Raw genomic sequence first — 21264 nt, forward strand, 5'->3', positions numbered from 1 at the left:
AAATAATTTACTAAGCAGATGCCACACCTGGGCCATGCTGAGAAGAACCTGGCTCACAGGGTATTTCACATTACTGGTGCCCATCTGCTACCTGCTCTGAGTTAAATCCTGTAACCTCTCCTTGCATATTTTACTTTTTGCCTCAAGCCTGTTTTCAAGGTACTGCATATAGTTCAAACCCACTTAAATCTTGTTTAACAAGATTAAATAGAAATTCCAGTTAGGAAGCAGAATATTTTAAGAGAAACTATTGCATGTGTCAGGTTATTCCACAAGCTGAAACCTGCCCTTATATTCAGCTTACAAAAATGGTATGAACAGAAAATTGCCATCTGTTAACACCTGCCCTCTCTGTTCATCATCACTACCTTTTGCTGTTTTTCTTCCCTAGGTTGAGTACCTACACACAAAGTACTTCAGGGAGTGGCTAATGACTTGTAAAATGAGAGCCTGGGCTTATGGCTGGCATTGTACAATGGAGGAGTCTCTCAGGAAAAAGAAAAAGAGAGCGTTAGTCAGAGCCCAGACTAACATATGGTCCATATGAGGAATCAGTCAGCTTTTGCTTTGCTCATGCAGAACTCTCCCACCCAGCTTTGCAGGGGCAATAATCCATTTGCTTTCCCCAGTGACAGCTGCACGAAGCACATGGCTGCTTTAGTGAAGGACAAGCAGCAAAGATTCACCAATTCATTAAAAAACCCTAAACTGAAGCAAAACCAACTAAAACACTTCTCAGTAATGCCCTTGCTCACATGGTTAAAAAGCTCCCAAGGACTTGGACAGATTTGATATGGATAGCAGCACCTAGTGCAGAGGAAAGCAGGAAAACCACAAACTAGTATCAAACCTCTGCAGAATGCACCAGACTGCACCAGGGAGCTGCCTCATTTGTACAGTGCTGTGTGTGGAGGAAATAAAGCCACAGGGAAATGCAAACCCCCCAGGGGCTGTTACCGGCACTTTGGCTCTGGCTGCCTTCAGGTGGGGCTGCTGGAACCCAGGGGCAGTGGCAGAGATGGCAGCAGTTCCAAACTCACGGTCAACTACCACAGTCTGCAAGCCTAGAATGCAACAAAGATGAAAAATACACTCAGTTCCTCTAGGATCATTGTCATCAGACAAGAACTTTCTCTCTCAAGACAGGTTCTAGGCATTGGACTTGGCTCCTTTTTCTCACACACTAAAAATGCATATTGATGTTAAGCTGAAGTATGACTGCAGATTACACTAAATTCTTTAATCAAGATGAGACATTGCCAAACAGATTTAATCCTGACCTTCCAACAGTGAAATGCTCATTTCAACCCACTCATACCGTGCATTTTCTTCTGACCATTGTCCTCTTCCTTCAGAGTCAGCTCCATTGGCAGCTGCAGCTCAATACGAGCAATGGCCTTATTTGTGGATTCCCACACAACACTAAGAGAGCTGAAGTTATCAAATTTCCTGCCCTGCTGGTCATAGGCAGCCAAATCCAGTATTGGATTACGGTAATTGGAAACAGGGACCTGAAAAACAAGGAATATTTTGAACTGAAAAGATAGAACAGGACTCTTTAATCATTAAAGAAATGTATGCTGAGATCCATGAGGTTTGTTACAATATCAATACATGAGGAATGTTCATTAACAGGAGCCATCAGTGCAAGGCATTAAGCTGTGCTCCAACAGCCCTGAGATTATCCCAGCTGGTCAGAGCATGGTGCTGCTAACACCAGGTGGGTTCAAGTCCTCTGTGGGCCACTGAGAGCTGGACTCCATGACCCTCGTGGGTCTCTTCCAACTCAGAGCATTCTGTGAATCTCTGCACTCTAAGGGGGTTTTACTGGAGCAGGGGTTTGGAGTTTTTTAGCCAGTGAATTACCTTAAAACAAACAAACAAAAAAACCCCAAACCAACAACAGCAAAATTGAACCACAGCTCGACAAAACTGTTTTTAGAACTCAAACAAATCATGACAAACACTGCTGTTTGTTAAAGCTCAAAATTCTGGTGTTGCTCTGGTGAAATGCATTAGCAACAGCAGTGCACCAAGGCAGGCTGACACATAATGGAACCAGAAAAGCCAGTGAGCTCTGAGGTGGCTAATAATACACAAAAGTCTCCTTCTCCTCTTGTTATTACATAGAAGCTCTTTAAAGTGATTCATTTTAGGGAACGAGGATGGCTTTTACATTTGCCTGGGCATATTAACATGACAAAACGTGGTTTACTCAGCAGCCAACATGTGACAACACCGGTTAGGAAGAAAAACAGAACAGCAAAGTTCTTTATGCCTGATAATCCATACATATCCATTGTATATTTACTGCAGGACCCCCCCAGCCTGCTCTGTGCAGGAGCTCCCAAGGGCACCAGTGTGGCCACAGCTCCAGTTACTGCTCCTCTTGCAGCAGCTCAGATGCTTTACTTCACACATGGAGCTCCAAACACTGATTTTTCAGCTGTAAGAACACCTTCTTCTCCTGCCACTTCCCAGGCTTACCACTTGTTTGTTCTGCTGGAGCAAAGGGCAGGAGAGATCCAGCTGAGGGCTGCCATAAACAGGAATCAAAGTCAGCCGGGAAGGGACAGCACAGACAAACTTCACCACAGCAGGCTCAACCACTGGGAAAGGGTTGGTGACTGTGGGCCTGTTCCCAACTGTTAAGGTAATAACCTGAAAACAGCAAATGAGGAAAGAGTTGAGTTCGGGCATGCTGTATTCTGCAGGTCTCAGTTACACTGTGATATCAGAATGAAAAGCAAAAATACAATTCTTGGGGATTTACAGCACTATTAAAACACAGGAAGATGTAAAAGGGGCAGCATATTTCAAGAAAGGTCTTTATCTCTAAGAAAATACTGTTCCTGGGAACCCTTCCTAGGTGCTCATGTTCATCACTATCAAATTTGATTCAAACAACAAATCTCTTGTAACTGAAAAAGGAAACAGCAGGTGTTCTTGCAGAGTGAGAACAGAACAGCCCAAAGGCAACATTTATAGTCACTTCAGTGTGTTTAAAAACACCTCATATTTTATTTTCCACTCCTTTGTTAGCCTTCAGCAAAGTGAAGTGGATACAAAACCAGAGAAGGCTGAGGCAGCTCTGGGCACCTGCCCCATCCCCCATGCACTGGTGCTGGCAGAGCCACGCAGGTGTGATGTGCTGGGGACAGCCAGCCCTGCACAGCAACACCAACACTGCTCCTTTTGAATCTGCACTTACAGAAACAGCTCCACTTTGGTGAGTGCCCACTGAGCAAATCAGTGGAACTTGGCAGCCTAAGCAAAATGCTTAGGCCTTGCAGAATTGCAGAGGAAAACATGACATTGAAACTAAAAGCTTCATGGGCTGAGGAGGGTGAGTACAGCAGGAGAAATCACTTCTGTATGTTGGTGAGAATGAAACCAGTTGGAGAATAAGCATGGCCACGCCCACCAAGGCTGCACAGAGAGCAGAGCAGTCAATTCCTGTGGCTGCCATTTGATAGAATAAACAGAATTACACTGGAAGGTAACACAGTTAAGAGAAGCAGGTCAGACAGAGGAGCCAGCCTGCTCAGTAACCTTCTGCTCTGATCCTGTTCATGCAAACTGAACCTGCCCTCATCAGGATGTTCAACGCATCCCACAACATAAGGCTTCCACAACTTGGGTTTATACTGCAATAAAATCCATCATAAACCACTTTTTAACATAATGTTGTGAAATGCTCGCTCTAAAATCTGCATCATAATGCATAAACAATGTACTTACCCAACTTCTTTACTGGCTCATTATAAAAGCATCTAGCTACCTAACAGGCATATGGCACCATAAATCTGTCTGGAGCCAGTTCCCAGTGCCTGATGGAGGGCAACAGCGAGCCCTTCTGGCACTCACCTGCTCTCCCAGGCTCCTGCACAGCACCCTAACCCAGTGCTGGTTGTTGTTTCGAGGTGTGGGAGGCTCAAGTAAAGCCAGGGCAATGCTTTCTGCATCCTCAGCAGCAACACTCCTGAAGAACTTGGAAGGTTCTTGGACCCACGGCCTCGGTCCTCCTTCAAACAACATATCCTTAGAGGAACCCAGAGTCACTAAAGCGACAGATGGTGGATCGATAGCCTGTAATCAATTAATTAATTAATTAAAAATTAATCATGTATTTACACCGTTTGGTTGTGCTCTGCAAAATAAACCTCCTTCTGAATGGAACAGCTGTACTTGGATAAGGAGAAGACTGTGATTTCTCCCATGAAGTGGTTTGTCAGCACACTTAGTGAAAAACAGAGCTGCACCAAAATTCACAAGGATTCTGTCCAGCTGGATTAGATTCAAAGGAAGCCACGGATCCAAAGACAAGTTTTAGCTGCATTCTAATCACATCTCTCTCATGAAGAGCTACAACAAAAGGGAGACCCTTAATATATTCTTCTGAGCACAGAGAGATAGTATTCTGCCACATTTTTAAATAAGTATTTAAAATGAATGAAATTATGTCAAATTGTACTTTCACTTGACAGTGCTCTCTCCAGAACAGTTCTGTGTATGTAGCTATTCTCCTACACAAGTTTTACTTCAAACCTATCTAACAAATTCCGCACTGATGTGCATCCCCGGGACAGCCTGGGCTGTTCACCACCACAGCAATTAACCTGACATTTAGCACACAAGAACCATTTCCAGTTTGTGTTTCACAACATCATATTACATCATTATAACCAGAAATCTGTAGGATTTGCACTAACATTTTTCCCATATTGAGGGAAAGCTATGGTGAAACACTCAGACTTCAGCCTGCAGTCAGTGCTAGGCCTCTGCAGATTAGGTAACAAAGCAGCCTCTTCTGTATTTCCATCTATTGACCCCGGACTCAGCTTCTTTCGTATTTTCTTCACTGAACCAGCCAGTGGTGGAATGTAAACCCACCCACCTCAGTTTTTCCTTACACAATCAGTTCCCTGTCAGGTGAAGGTGTCCCAGTGCTGGAGCCTGGATGTCCCCAGGAGCACAGGAAGCAGACTCACTCTCAGTGGGAGATAGGCGGCGATGGTGATGCTGGCGCTGAGGCGCACGCGCCCGTGGGTGTACACAACCACCAGCCTGGTGTAGCCCTGAAATTCAGCCTTCACTCTCACTCCACTGCAGAAATCAGCAGTTGGCTTAAGTCTTCCTGTCAGATAAATTAAAAATATACAAGAGCTTATTTGGAAAGAAATGCCCAGGCATGTTCATCAAATTCAACAGCTGTTTGAAGGAAACCTACTAGAAAGATGGAGAGAACTTTTTACAAGGACATGTAGGGACAGGAAAAGGGAGAATCTGAAGCATCAAACTGAAAGAGAGAAGGTCTAGATGGGATACTGGGAAAGAATTTTTGGCTGAGAGGGTGGTAGGGCTCTGGCACAGGGTGCCCAGAGAAAATGTGGCTGCCCCTGGATCCCTGGAAGTGCCCAAGGCCAGGCTGGAAAGAGCTTGGAGCACCCTGGGACAGATGAAAGGTGTCCTTGCCCATTGCAGGGGGTGGGACTGGATGAGCTTTTAAGCTCTCTCCAACTCAAACCATTCTGCAGAAAAAAGCAAATACATCCTCAAAATGAAACTACTTGGACCCCCTCCCCTCTGAGGTTTGGCACTTCTGTGGGGATCCTGTACAGAGCTATGAATCACTGATTTAAGGGAGAAGTGTGACTTGGTGACTTGGGAGAGGTGTGACCTGCCACCAATTTAACCTCCAGCCCAGGGAGGGAGTTAAAGCACCTTCAAGTGGGCTGAACACGCTGGGGTTCTCCAGCTCCACCACCAGCTCCAGCTGTGAGCAGTCACTCATGGGGAGCAGCTCCTCCCTGTCCCCGCTGGTCCGGCCGCTGATCCTCAGGGGCAGCTCCAGCACCTGCCCCACGTGTGCCTCCACCTGGCAGGGAGTGAACTCCATGGCGCTGGGCTGGCTCACGTACACCTGCAAGGACAGGGCTGGGTCAGGGCTGTGGCCCACAGCAGGGACAGGGCTGGGTCAGGGCCCTGCTCCCACAGCAGGCACAGGGTTGGGTCAGGGCTGTGGCCCACAGCAGGGACAGGGCTGGGTCAGGGCCCTGCTCCCACAGCAGGGACACGGCTGGGTCAGGGCTCTGCTCCCACAGCAAGGACAGGGCTGGGTCAGGGCTCTGCTCCCACACCAGGCACAGGGCTGGGTCAGGGCTCTGCTCCCACAGCAAGGACAGGGCTGGGTCAGGGCCCTGCTCCCACACCAGGCACATGGCTGGGTCAGGGCTGTGGCCCACAGCAGGGAGAGGGCTGGGTCAGGGCCCTGCTCCCACACCAGGCACATGGCTGGGTCAGGGCTGTGGCCCACAGCAGGCACAGGGCTGGGTCAGGGCTCTGCTCCCACAGCAGGGACAGGGCTGGGTCAGGGCCCTGCTCCCACAGCAGGGACAGGGCTGGGTCAGGGCTCTGCTCCCACAGCAGGCACAGGGCTGGGTCAGGGCTCTGCTCCCACACCAGGGACAGGGCTGGGTCAGGGCTGTGGCCCACAGCAGGCACAGGGCTGGGTCAGGGCCCTGCTCCCACAGCAGGGACAGGGCTGGGTCAGGGCTCTGCTCCCACAGCAGGCACAGGGCTGGGTCAGGGCTGTGGCCCACAGCAGGCACAGGGCTGGGTCAGCGCTCTGCTCCCACAGCAGGGACAGGGCTGGGTCAGGGCCCTGCTCCCACAGCAGGGACAGGGCTGGGTCAGGGCTCTGCTCCCACAGCAGGGACAGGGCTGGGTCAGGGCTCTGCTCCCACAGCAGGGACAGGGCTGGGTCAGGGCTCTGCTCCCACAGCAGGGACAGGGCTGGGTCAGGGCCCTGCTCCCACAGCAGGGACAGGGCTGGGTCAGGGCTCTGCTCCCACAGCAGGGACAGGGCTGGGTCAGGGCTCTGCTCCCACAGCAGCTTGGGGAGCTCCCTTCTACTGCTGCTCCTGTAACTCTTCTGCTTTACAGACTTTGTAGTGTGGACTAAGCTGTGTGCTATCTCCAGGAGGTTCCATCACCAGCTGGGAGAGGTTTAGCATCCATTAAAGAATCCACAGATTTCATAGCAATCACTGTGATCAAAGCTTTTATTTGCAGTATCTTTAACTACTTAATCTTTTGCAACTGGCTTCAGGATACCAAACCATATGGGACAGAGCTAAAGCTGTAATCTGTGTGGATTAACTACTCCTAAAACTACTACTACTAAAAACTTGTTCACTGAGGTCAGTAAACAGAACTCTGAAGATCTGTTCCACAAAGAAAGCAGCTCCTAACACTGGAAAAAAGGCATTCAAAAATAACCTATTCAGATTGTGCAATACCCTGCTCTGAAAGCTCACATGGACAGAAGGTTTCTTTCTATCTTCAGGCTTTGACTTATGTTTGAGGATAAGAAGTTTTAGCTGAAAAAATCTTCATTCCTGTGTCTCCAGCTGCTAACTGCTGCACTGCTAAAAAGCAGCATCCTGGGTTGTTCACAGAATTATTTCAGAGGGAGTGTGTAAGCTAAATTCTGAACAGGTTTTAATTAATGTCACACCCCTCTCTTTAGGGCCACCATATGTACTGTTCCTGCATTTTCCTCACTCCACACCACACACTGACCACCATGACCTAACAACAGGGGATGGTCTGCAGACACCACAGTGTTCCTCTTGGGAGCTATATTTTTCATTGCCATTTTCTCCTAATTTTCCTAGAATACTGTTTTCTCTTGGCCAGCTCAGGTATCTGCAGTCAGTCTGCAGCACTGTGCTCACTTCAGTCACTTCTCCAGGCAGAAATTTCCTTGCACATCCTGATAACAACTGTCACCCTTTGGTATCAAGGGAGAACACCCACGTGTCACCCCACAGAATGAATTTTTAGTTTGGCTTGTCTGCTTAGATGGCCAGGCCTGGAGTCAATTACCTTCTTGCACTTAAAACTTCCAACAGGGAAAAAGACTTGCCAAGGAAATCAGGAAGGGGCAAAAATGGGAGTAAAGTTAATGCACTGGACAGTGCTGGATTCCCTGAAGCACAAACTGAAACTAATCCCTTACCCTGCCACAGGGCAGGCAGTGGAAGGGAAATGCCTATGGCATTCTCAGGGCCTTGGCTATTCCCAAAAGCCATATTCAAGACCAATCACTGAACAATGAACCTCTTACCTTCATTTCTCCATAATGCAGCGGATTCCGCACGTCCAGTGCCTGAATGATGCTGAGCCCAGGCTCACTCCCCGTGGTCATCACTCCTTTCACTGTCACTGTCCCTACTGCAGGGTCAGAAGAGGACCAGCTGAAGTTGCCACTTCCACCCTGAGCCTGAAATACAGAGGGAAAAATCTTTCAATCATTTAATCAAGTACACGGCTCTCACATTCCACAGCTTTGAATATTTTGCATGAAAACCAGGAATGCACTGAGAACAGGACATACAAATAAAATAACATTTCAGAACTTCACAAGCAAGAGAGACATAAGATTTCTACCCTTCATTCCTTTTAATTTCAGCTTTTCACATGCCAAAACAAATGTCAAAAGTTCCATCAGAGTAAAACACAGGTGAACACTGGAGCTATTTTTTGATGTGTATTGTTTTAATTTCTTTAACTTCCTTTAACCTATTTCATAATTAAAATTTAACAAGGTGATAAATCTTGTCTAGAGGGACAGTGTGGAAAACAAACAAATCTAAATTATGCTGGAACTTAGCTAGTAATTTTTACCAGGGAAAGAGAACAAAAAGAAAATGAAGAGGAGAGTAATTTCCCTTCTTCCTTCCTCTGAGCACGTGCACAACCTGATTACAGAAGGACACAGACAAATTAATAAATAGGTAGTGGTGTGTTACAGGAGATGCTTGGGATGTGGTGAGAAAAGCTCAAAGAATCCAAGAGCTCAGGATATTTGTAAAGGTATTTTAGCTGAAACAGGGAGATGAGCAGAAAACATAAAACAGAAACACCCAATTCTTAATAACTGTATGAAGCCTCATGAGGGTCCCTGGATAAACTCCAGCCACCTCACTACAATTTCTCTCTCTGGCAGTCAGTCTGCACTGAGGAGAGGAAGGGTAAAGCTGCTTCCCCTGCAGCCTCACCATACCCAGAGCCTGGCAGGGAGCTCCACAGTCACTGTGAGCAATGCCCTCCCCAGAACCTCCTTGTGCTCAGCCTCACACAGCTGGCACCGCACCTCTCGTGCTACAGGAACCACCTCATTAGCACAAACAGGAACAAAGCAACCCCCAACAAACCAGACAGCTGCCAAAGGAAAGCCTGCCAGGCATTCTGATACCATCTGGAGGGAGTTACTTCAGCTATAAACAGAATTTGGCTAGATCCAAAAATCCCTTTCCATTTATTTTCAGAAAAACTTTATTCACCCATTTGAAATAGCCTGACTGAAGCTATGGAGTGGGAGGCAAACTCTGATGGAGAGGCAGGAACAGCTGAGCTGTGTGAATGCTGCTGACCAGTGGTATTGTGGGATGGAGAGACCAGAAGAAAGGTCGCAGTTTCAGCAAAATTTAAATCTTGGGAGAAAAAAGTTTCTATGTTTTTATAGAAAAAGATCAGAGTAAAGTAAGAACAATGACACAATTATTGCAGTACCATGAAGGAATGTTCTCTAGTGAAACACTTCATTATATATGCAAGATAGGGTGAGAACAGAACTGTGAGAGAGGTAGGAAACAAAACCACATTACCTTTCCCTTACAGGGAAAACTCCAGCAGAATTATGAAGCACTGAAAATCCAGATTTAGTACTAAGCATTTTTACCACACTCTGCTGGTGTGGTCAGGAATAGCATGAAGTAAAGGAAACTAATCCCACAGAATACACGAGTAGAAATGCAGGGCTTAACTCAATGGAGCTGGCCTTAGATTTCCACTGGAGAATGCAGTTTAATCCTGTGACACTGATTCTCTCCATGGAGTCACTGAATCAGTAAGGCTGGAAAAGACCTCTGAGATTATCAAGTCCACCACTGAACCACATCCTCAGGTACCACACTCCAGGATTTTTGAGCCCTTCCAAGGATGGTGACTCCACCACTGCCCTGGGCAGCCTGTGCCAGTGTTTGACAACTCTTCCTGTGAAAAAATTTTGTCTAACCATGAGGCTGTTTCCTCTCATCCTGTCCCTTGTTAGCTGGGAGAAGAGCCTGGCACCAAGCATCCTGCTGCCTATTTGGATATGGTTTACTTAACACAGATCCAAAAGTGAGCAACACTTTATGCTAAAAGGGAGAGGTAGGAGTTGTGCATCCAACACCTGAGTGCAGGGTCTGGGTATCACTGGCCTGGGATAAGAGTCTGGGCTGAGAAAGCACAATTTTCTTTTGCCTACTTAGACTGGAGATACTGGATACTGCAACAAAAACCATTTGCTTCATGAAGCATAAGGAATAAGTGACAGCTTGGGAGCACAGACACACCTAGTAAACATGGAAATCATCCCTTCTGTAAATGAGCTGTGGCCTTTGCCTCCCTGGAACTTTGTATTAGGAGCACGAGGTGTGTGGCCAGTGAGAAATACTGATGTCCAAATCTGGCAGAGTGCTGCTAATTAATCTTGTCATGCTCTTTTTGCAGTCACTTCACACTCCCATTCATATTTCCCATCCCTGCCAGCAAAGGGCAGCCTCTAATGATCACTGTGGATCTTTGGATATAGGATGCTCCTGGAATTCCAAACCATTCCAGGCACAGGTGTGTGGTGCATGCATGAGGGAGAGAGACAGGGAAGACAAGAGGTGGAGGTCAGTGGAGTTATTTATGTTTGCTGGTTTCTTGGTGCTTTTTTGAACTGTATATGAATTCCTAGGGTATTCACACTTTTTAAACATGATTCTTTCGCTAAGAGTTTTTTTCTTGGGAAGCTGAAAGGCAGCAAGAGGCTTCAGAGAAAAGAAAAACAATTCTTATTTTATTTGTTTCTTCCTGTGTTGTGCTCATGTAGAATGTGTTTAGAGATTGTGTACTCAAGGTGATTGCTTGATAAACTCCAGTGTGAGCTGTTTTAACTCATTGGCCAATCAGGACTCTGAAAAGAGTCATGAGTTTTCATTATTATCTTTTTAACATTCAATAAGTATCTTTTCTGTATTCTTTAGTATAGTATTCTTTTATATAATACAGTATAATAAAGTAATAAATTCACTTTCTAATAAGATAGAGTCCTCCTCATCATTCCTTCTTTCGTCGGTAGCCCTGCATTTACAATAAATTCCCGTACCCAATGTCCCATGAAGTTCCTCCAAGTTAGATTTTGGATGCCACCATGCCTAAAGTATCCAAAGTCAACCCTAGCTCCGTGGTGTCATGCCCCAGTGTGCCTGCCTGAGCTGCACTCCCTGCAGCTGGAAGTGTATTCTTTGGCATACCTGGATGGTGTACCGGTACACTCCTGCTCTTGGCTGCCAAGGAAACATCAGAATGCTGGGTACAAGAGATATTGGAACATAGATCTCCACATCCTGCTGGTTTTGCACTGGAACTGGTAAGGTATGAACACCTCCATCCTGCAAAGTGCAAAAGCACAGTGTTATAAATGGCATCACAGACCTTCCCAGAGTTAATGTTTAGTCCTTAGGTACAGACAAGTCCTTGAAAACACCTCAGAAAGGAAGGAAAACTATTCAGGACCATTTATGAACAGGAATTCCTAGTGAGCAAACAGCTCCTGGCAGCAAGGTGTGCCACTGGATTAAATGAGTGCTATTGCTACGAAGATCCAGGTGCCCACGTTCATTTAAAAGGCAAGAAGAAACACACTCTTTCACTGCTCCTGTTTTGAGACCTCATTTGGAGAGCCAGTCTGGAGGCTCAACACCTACATTTACTCTTTGCTCATCCCACTGTGTACAAAACTCAGCCTGAAAGAGCCATTGCTCAGACCCCCAAACACTGGCCTTCACAGCTCTGCTGCCACTGCAGTGCCACAGCCCTCTGGCACAACACACTGTTACTGCAGTTCTGAGCCAAAAACAGCTCTCAGGGGATGCCTTTCCACTGAAGAGAACATCTCTGACACAGAAAATGACCGTGGCTTAGCACACTGAAGGAGCTACTAAATCCTGCTCAAGGAATCACTAAAATGATTTCACAGCAAATGGGTTGAAGTGTTGAATTTTCAAGCAAAAGCAACTCACTTCCACACCACGTGCCCTAGTTAGCCATACATTCAGCAGCCTGCCCAACCAGCAGAAAGTTAATGAATATTAATTTGGAGAAATGTGCAGGCTGATACATTTGGCAGATTGTCATTCCAGAGTTTAAGGTCACTTACCAATTGATAGCAAACTTCCCCAATGTAACTGACTGCAGAACAAGGCCAGGGTATGAGTGATGATCCTACCACAATAAAGTGTAAAATTCCCTCAGCCTGTGAGAGGCCCCTTGCCCAGCACAAGGATCTGCCACGAGAAAAGAAATCAGTGCTGTGCACCACTGCCTTAACAGGAGTTTGCCACATGCTCGGGAGCAAAATCCCACAGTCTTTAATTTAAGCAAATCCTCTGTTGACTCAATTGACAGTTTCCATGAAGAAAGGATTTTAGAATTTGGCTCTTAATCTGTTCAAACAAAGACAGCTCAGCCCCATGTAATTCTTAGGTTTCCTTTTGCTAGGAAGTCACTACTGCACAGCTCAATTATTTTTAGGCCTACCAGTGAAGCAGAGGAGTTTTCACAAAGACACACCTGATCAACTACTGATGTCAGTGCAGCATCAATCGTGGTCTGCCCCGCCTTCACAGCCCTCACATAATGATAGGACCCATTCAGAGAGGACTGCAGCACCTCAAAGTGTTCTTTGGACAGCTCTGTAGTAATTCGGATATTCTAAAACCAAAACATGAAACAGAAATTGCCACAGGTGACTGACATCAATGGAGGACAGAAAACCCTGAACACACAACAGGTCAGTGAGCAAACCACTGTTTAATGACACAGCTCAAAGACACGCTGCTGGAACTGATCAGAACTCTCCTCATGCAAGTTTCAGTCTTTCAGTAAGATTTTACCTTTAGATATAACATTAACTCCACAGAAAGTTTTTTCTTAAACTATCAGCAACATGTAATTTAACATGAAAGTACCCATATTTATACCACTAAATAATTCATACTTTACAGTACTCTTCTAATCTTTTCCTTCTTCAACACAAAAGAACACATTAATATATTGCCTCAACAGCACACTGCTGAGCTCTAGCTCAAACTCAGATCTGTATCCCAAAAGCAATTGTTGGCAAATAAAATAAAAATTCCCCTAGCTCCAATACTCTGAAAAGCAATAATTTAATAATTGTTTTCTTGTTTCAACTGAACTATTTCAATTTCATTTCTTTTGCAGTTTTTTAGGAACTATGTATATTTGCTACCTAGTATACAGAATTTAGGAAGTAGCTCTTCCCTGTGAGGGTGGGCAGGCCCTGGCACAGGTGCCCAGAGCAGCTGTGGCTGCCCCTGGATCCCTGGCAGTGCCCAAGGCCAGGCTGGACAGGGCTGGGAGCACCTGGGACAGTGGGAGGTGTCCCTGCCATGGCAGGGGTGGCACTGGATGATTTAAGGTTGCTCCAAGCCCCATCTAACCTGAAAGATTTTGCCCAACTTCTATTTTTTTCTATATCACTTAAGACTCCAATAATTTCACATGAATCACCCAGAATGCTTTATTTTTAAAAAGTAACAACAACAAAACAAATGGGAAAAAAAGAAAAGGCAAGAAACAACAAGCTTTACACTGTCCTGTCTCAATGTAAATAAGAAACCACTTAAATAATTTCAAAGCAAGTTGGGATTTAGGAGACAGTCACTGAAAAGTATCTAAACATTTCAACTTACATCAGATAAATACACCTTATTGCTTGATTTATCATACACGTCAACTGTAATTTCATAAAGTCTGCCCGTCTCCAGGACCCATCTGTCACCTGGATGAACTGTAAATCCTGCAAAAGAGGAAATATTGAACAGCACAAACCAACAGCCTCTTTATCTAATGGAAAAAAGCATTTTGCTTCTGGTGCCCACACACTGCAGACGAACATTCATTATTTTAAACTGCTGACTACAGAGATAAAAGAAAGTACATAAAACCCATTTCACATTGAGCTACTTTGATGAATAAAATTACTTTTCTGTGAAAACTAACACTGAACGGAAGTGTGGAGCTACAGCATGAAAATCAGCAACAAGGCCAGAAATTGCATTAAGCAACGATGCAGAGTGCAGCAATAAATACCAACCCAAATATGCAGGAGGCACCACATAGACAGTGCTGTTGGGCAGCCTGGACACGCCCTGCATGCGGATACCTGCGGGCTCAGTCAAGGAACACAGGGCCTCTGACAGCAGCAGCTTCCTCCTGGGACTCCTCTGCCTCTGGGGCTACTGTACAGCTAATGTACACTGCACATAAACATCATCTCCACTGCAAGGCAGTGAGCTCTTTGGAGAGAACTCACTAGACAATACAATGACTGAAATATAAAAATTAAATAAAGCCCCATACATTTCTACACTGACTGAGGGGGAACAGACATGATTTAAGTGATCTTTTGCCAGCTTAATTTGTTAAAACATTCCAAGGCATCAGACAGCTCTGCTGAGATTGCATTCACAGCAGTGCTGCTTTGAAGCATTCCTGAGGAAGGATACTCTTGTGCACCAGGATGATGTTGGTTTGGCCCTGCTGCAAGGCAGTCACAGTGGATGTTGCCTGGTCCAGCTTGGCAACCGGCCAGGAGGGATCTCCCTTGGGATGGAGGATGTTGTTCTGGAGCTGCAGCTCGTACTGCTCTGATGGCATTGCTATTTCTGGAGGTGAAACAAAACATAGGAAACAATAAAAGCAGGTGTGGCAGTGTTTAGCTGCTGCTAATTATTGCTGATTATTTTTTATTGATGCCTAGTGCACATATTAAATCAATATTTTCAGTGTCTTGTAAAAATAGCGCTTCTGTCATCACAACACACACACACACACAAGAAACGAGCTTCTTGGCAAATTTAGTATCTGTGAAACTGCAATTTTCAACTAATATCATCTCAGTATTTAGACCTAACATTTAACTGATTTCCAGCTTCAAAAAAAAAAAAAAAAAAAAAAAGACAAAAGGGAGAAAAAGAAAAATGAGGGAAAACTCAAGGCACTGCATTTTGAAATGGGCATAAAGCCAGCTAACCCACATTTATAAAGGCTTCACTTTGTGGAGCAAATCCATTTGCCAATACAACTTTTCCTGTTAGAAAAGTTACTAATCTAAATTTGATTTAAGTAAGAAAGTCAGTCAGTTCCTTAGTGACTGTCAACATCTAAAATGACAATGCTAGCTCCTATTTTAAGTTACCCTTGTCTCCACATCCTTGACAAATCTGCAAGAGTATATTCTTAACAGTCACAATTTTTTTTGACTGAAAGAACTAAGCAGCTGTATCACTGTGTGCCTTAGGAAAACAGTATTAAACATTAACAAAGCAGTTTAAACACAATTAAAAATTTCTCAGCAGTTAAAAATTCACACAAAGCATTAAAAAATAAAAATAAAGGAGAACAGAACAAACCTGTGATCTTCCCTTGCCTCAGTTTCTGAACTCTGTACTGAATTGATGTTCCTACCAGAAGATAAATGTCATATGCTGGATTTAAAAGGATATTTTCCAAAATAAGCAATCTGACTTCCGCAGGCTGTACATCCTGTTGATGGAGGGGGAAAGAAAAGTAACCACATTAAAAGCAGCTCATTTGTTTGAAGCAGACCATGCAGCAGGAACTTAGAAATCTGGAAGTGAAAAACATTATTTGCTGCAATTGGCTCTTTAGTTTCATCTCAACTTTTGTCACAACAGGGCAATGCAAGGGACAGTGACTGGGACAGAGATCTGCTCTCTGCACACAGTGCAAGAATCAAGAAAAAAATCATGCTTGTATGAAGATCATTTTGGAGAATGCCAAAAAACTTGAGACAGATGCTCATTCAGACATCCAGAAATCCATCTTCCCCCCTGACATTCAGAAATCTTACCTTGTAGATGCTTTCTTGAAGTCTTGCCTTTAATTTAGAACTCCCTGTTTTCATTCCAGACACCAGAATGGTATCTCCTTGCTTGGCAACTTTTTCCATTTCCAATATATAGGAAGGTGGGATGTAAGTGGATTCTAAGAACTTGAGTATACTAAAAGGTGAATCACAGAGTGAATAGAAAATTGTTAAACAACCTTTGTAACCCACAGAGAAACACCACCAGCATCTATTCCCAGCCGCTTTCAATTTTAAGCCAATTTAAGATGTTTGCCTGGGACCAGATATCCAAATTTTACTCATTCTTTGAGGTATCTGCAGCTAATTTCTGTGACAGATAAGTTTGTCTGAAGCTTGCTTGTGAGCTATCAGAAGACTGCATATGTTGTCTACAATGACCCCTCCAGTTTGTTCAGTAGGCGAGACTGCAAAAACTCTCTGTGTTGTAGAAGAATTGATGTGCAAGACCCAAAGCTCATGTTTATAAAAGCAAACCCAGAATGTAACTCTGACCTCCCTCAAGAAGCCAGGATGTATTTATTAAGTGACTATGAAAATCATCTAGCAGAAAACTTGTAGTAACTGTTAGAAATTTCAGTGAAAAGGGACAGAAGAGAGGGAAGGAATTTGCCATGAATGGGCAAATGACAGTAAGTTTTGGAAAAAGGAGCATGTTTTACAGGGTGCTACCTTCTGTATGCACATGATCTGTGTGGCTTCATGTGCACTTTCAGAGTAAAACCAGTAGAGCCATATGGAGAACATTTATGGATATTAACGTTTTCATGACAATTTATGATTTATTTCACAAAGCTGCACCACCTGTAGAACATTTTAATGCTATCATTATTATGCTAACAGTAGAGCATATATCAATATTAGTCTGGTTAAAATCACATCAGCAAATACTTATACTGAAAGAAAAAGCTCCATATGTACCAGGACTTGGGACATCCAGTCCCACTGAGCCATTCATTCTGGCTCTCACTTGTACCTGCAGCTTCAGGTGTATTATGGGCTTAGCAGGCTTCCCCAGCCAATGCTGCTTCTCTAAGGCTGCAAAATCAGTTTGTGTTTGCCCAGGGGCAAAGCCTTGCTGGCTCCCCCCACTCCACTTGCAGTGTATGAGGAGACAGAGTTTGAGGATGGAAGTTGGCTGTTAACCATTGTGCTCTGCAGGAGAACTGGTTTCCCCACAAGGAATCCTGTTTCAACACCAGAACTAAGTGTCACTGACACCTGAAACTCTCAATGTTTGCAGAGCTCCTTTCTGAAACAGAAGGGGATTTTTATTCCTTAAAAAGCTAAAAATAAAACTCTGCTGAAATCCTGAGATAGCAATCTTACTGATAAATCTTCCTTTTGCATGAGATGCTCCAGCAAGATCAACAACCACATCTGTTTATTTCTAACTATTGCATCAGAGCTACCAGAGCTGCTCACTATCAGCTAAACTAAAGACAGAACAAAGTGCCCAGGCTGTCGAGTAGCTTAAAAAAACCCAACCTGAAACAATTGACCCTTAACATTATAATTTTAGGCATCAGTTCAATAAACTGCCTAGATGTGGGGAAGAATTTTTGGCACATCAGACTGAACAAAACCTTTGAGAGCAAAGGAAATGACTTTACCGCAGAGCGTTGTGGGAGTCTGAGAAGCCATCGGCCTCCGGGTCCTTCACCACTGTCCAGTCAAACACCAACCCCGCCAGAGTGCTGAAAGTGTTTCCTACAAATCAAACAACCAGATGAAAACAAAAACAGAACAAGCATAGATTCTTACTGGAACATAAACCATGGCTTATTTCCCTGGGAATTTTCTCTATTTTATCCCTGCAAGAAGAACCGTGAAGCACCCTCGAGTCTGCATAACACCAAGCCATGAATCCTACACTACACACAGGATAAAAACAAATTTACTTTTCGATATTAACATATCACCATACTTCACGTGGCATTCATGGTTTACAAACACAGGTGGGATGGGCACAGTAACCAAAACAATTAATTCCACCTTTTATAGCAGCTTGACACATTATTTCCCCTCAGTAATTGTCCTAAAAATCCCTTGCTTGGAGTGCTATGTGTGCACAAAACTTGATTGTTGAAAGTATAGAATTCTTAGCAGATCATGGCTCTTTTTCTGATGCGACAGACTACAAAAAGCATTAGTTTTCTGTTTCTATTAAATAACAATGCATTAACAAATGCACTGACTCTTGTGAGCCTAAATGGTGTGTCCCAAAAGTGAGTGTTTGTGTAGTAATTAAACAGATTGAGCAATAGGTGATTGGTCTCAAACATCACCTCTGAACCTCCTGTCAGATACCTGACTGTTCACAAAAACATCCTTTTGCAAAATTCTTTAGACTACCACAGCTCAAAAGAAGAAAAAGAAAAAAAAAACAGACAATTTCACAATGTATTATCCAGAGAAACTCCTTCAAAATCTCCACTTGGCTTCAAACAATCAACAGTGTGACAAATAAAGCTAGTGCATCTATCAGACAGCTAGAACTTTTCATATAAATTTAATTTCTTACAAGCAGACCTCTTACCTTCTGAATCCAAAGCATGAATTTTGAGCTCCAGTGGTGAATCCTCAAGGTAGAGCTCTCTTGTTGTGGACACAATTTGAATGCCATGAATTAAATCAACGATGGCGTCACAGCGAATCACTTGTCCAGTCACTTGAAGAGACACCACAAAGAGCACAAGAAAGCACAACACTGCATGTGCTCATCAAGAACAACAATAAAGTCAAGATGCACCTCAAATTTAGCCAGTGACACAAGACACTGACACTGAAGGAACTGAAACTTGGTCATGACCTCCATGAAGAAACTCGTGGTCAAACGGTGGCTCAGAAAGCAAGAGAAACAGTTCCCTCCTTCACTGGCCTGCAGAAACTCTGATCTCCATCTGCACTGACAGCTACAGTGGGAGCTGTCTGGGAGTGCTTTGCAGAGTTGCTACAGTGCTCTCATGGCCCACAGACAATAAATGCCCATAAACTCCTTCAGTTAGTGACTGCACAGCATTGGTGGTGCCTCTCTGTCACTATAAAAGCTAACCAGGTATATTGCATGACAGACACAAAATGTGTATGATTCCACCTTTTTTGAATGTCAAGTATCCAAATTTGTGTTAGTCATTTTTATTAAACACTTTTTTATATTTCAGTCACCCCCTTTTTTGGGGGTCAGGTGTTTTAAGAATTACCTTTTTCCTGGGTGCATCATTAAAATCATTAACACTTCTCTTAGGCAAACAGAAGTTAAAACCCACGCCCATGGGAAGTCTAAAATGACTGTGCATAGGAACTGAAACGCGCCTGTGCACCCCCAGATCTCAGCTTTGTTCCCTGAGGTCGGCAGGATGCCCGGAGAGGCGGGGGTTGCTCAGACTCACGTGTGTCCTCGGCAGAGATGATGGTGGTGAGGCGCGTGGGCTGCGAGGAGCGCGCCTGGACCAGCGCTCTCTGCGAGCAGCGGACGCCGGCCGGGCCCAGCGGCTCGATGCTCGCCACCTCCGGCCGCGTGGAGAACCTGCGGGGGGGGACTGTCAGCACCGCGGCTCGCTCTGCCCTCACACCGCCCCGGCATTCACCTGTGTGCCCAGCAGCTGCCTCTGGGAGAGCCGCATGGCAGCAGCTCCTCGAGGACCCCAGCGCAGGGAAAGCCCAGGGCAGGCAAGCTCAGCATTCTCTGCACCACCGAATCAACCAACCTTCCCCTAAGCCCATGGAGCAGGGCATTACTTAGCGGTGCCCAACTCTCCCTTCCAGCGTGCCAAAACCATCAACAGAAAACAACAACAAAAGTCGGAGAGTTATTAAAAACCAAGCCTCTTGAAAGAAAATCTGAGCTAGCAGCAATACACATCTGAGGGGGAACTGCAGTGAAAAGTTCCAGCAGCCAAAGCCCTTGTAAATCCCTCCGGACCCTCATCCCTGTGCCTGAGCCGGTCCCAGCTGCTGCTCCCCGGGCAGCAGGGAGGGAACAGCCCCCGCTGTGTGCCCGGGATCCGCTCACAAGGGCCCTTTGAAGGATTAAAACAATGGAAGCAAGCACTGATGGGTGACAAAGCTGCTCGGGAATTGCTTCTCCGGATGATGACAGCAGCTCTGAGGAAAGCTGCGCTATCTGGTAAATGCAATCTCAACCGGGCACTGGACCCCCCCAGTAGAGATGGGGAAGCTGGATGGGGTTGGAGTTTTTCTCTAGAAGATGTACAAAGATGCCCACCTGGGATGTGTGGGGAAAATTCTCTATGCAGCAAGGAGCAGGATGGGAGCTCCAAACAAACAGCAATGCCTGAATCCCCAGATACAGATTTCACCTCCTTCTCTTGCCAGCACAACAACAAATCCACACCAGCGAAAAACTGAATTTCTCCTTAACTAAAATCCTATCTATTGAAAAACAACACATCACACCACACTCAATAATCTGAGAGTTAACAGCTGCAGCCCAGGTGAGCACAGACCTCTGCTGTAGCCACTGCAATAAAACTGCAAATCCTGTTTCAAACCTTAAGCTCCCAAAAGTATTTTGCTTGCATAAGGAGTAGTTTTAGAGGATTTTGAAACGACAATACCAACTGCTGACCCAGAATTCCAAAGTACTTTATCTGATCAAGGAAAAAACAGCCCACAGCAGTATGCAATGGGCAATTTAAACACCAATTAAAAGCTTAAACCTGAAAATTGTTTGTTTATATCTAGTCTATATACCTAAACAAAGTACACAAATATGTGCATATTTTTTATAGTAGGTTTTACACTGTTTCTAAAATAACATAATTTTCTGTATTAGTAGCACACAGCTTTACTCAAAAAAAATTAAAATATGTTTTTAAGATTAAAAGTGAGCAATTAGTTATTTTCCTGTTGTTCTGTTGTTCTCTGGCAACCATGAAAGAGTTTTCCAACACTGACAAGTTTCTTTAAACAATATTAGCATTCACCACAAGTAAGGCTTTTCCTGTACTTGCCTCGCTGGCTTTTGAAGCTGAGCATGTGCATTTGACTTAGTCTGCATGCAGGTATTTTTAAATAAGTATTATATGTAGGAAATTGACTTTTATTTAGCTCTTTACACAGCTTAATATTCTCTACCATTAGATTTTTTGTTATTAATTTGAGGATTTTGCATTCTTGCAGTCTGGTATTGATTGTGTTTACAACACAACAGGGGTTTCACTGTGGTTTGTATTTGTTCTTTTAATATCTGGCTATGAATTGTAATACAAAACCACTGTGGTTTG

The 21264-nt window shown here is 44.5% G+C and overlaps 1 protein-coding gene across 1 annotated transcript in view; it reads right to left on the minus strand.

The window, feature by feature from the left end:
• The window catches only part of NUP210 (nucleoporin 210), a 50043-nt gene that overhangs the window by 22882 nt on the left and 5897 nt on the right, over nt 1-21264 (minus strand). The window contains exons 2-18 of the mRNA XM_005495377.4: nt 19408-19544; nt 18555-18686; nt 17629-17725; nt 16001-16151; nt 15540-15672; nt 14634-14792; nt 14222-14290; nt 13818-13924; nt 12673-12813; nt 11355-11492; nt 8132-8287; nt 5725-5923; nt 4992-5137; nt 3868-4089; nt 2488-2661; nt 1319-1511; nt 958-1064 (exon numbers count right to left, since the gene is read on the minus strand). Coding sequence (XP_005495434.2) covers nt 958-1064; nt 1319-1511; nt 2488-2661; nt 3868-4089; nt 4992-5137; nt 5725-5923; nt 8132-8287; nt 11355-11492; nt 12673-12813; nt 13818-13924; nt 14222-14290; nt 14634-14792; nt 15540-15672; nt 16001-16151; nt 17629-17725; nt 18555-18686; nt 19408-19544 — 2461 coding nt within the window. The remainder of the gene's footprint in view (nt 1-957; nt 1065-1318; nt 1512-2487; nt 2662-3867; nt 4090-4991; nt 5138-5724; nt 5924-8131; nt 8288-11354; nt 11493-12672; nt 12814-13817; nt 13925-14221; nt 14291-14633; nt 14793-15539; nt 15673-16000; nt 16152-17628; nt 17726-18554; nt 18687-19407; nt 19545-21264) is intronic.

Source organism: Zonotrichia albicollis, chromosome 12, assembly GCF_047830755.1.
Source record: "Zonotrichia albicollis isolate bZonAlb1 chromosome 12, bZonAlb1.hap1, whole genome shotgun sequence".
Classification (NCBI taxonomy): Eukaryota; Metazoa; Chordata; class Aves; order Passeriformes; family Passerellidae; genus Zonotrichia; species Zonotrichia albicollis.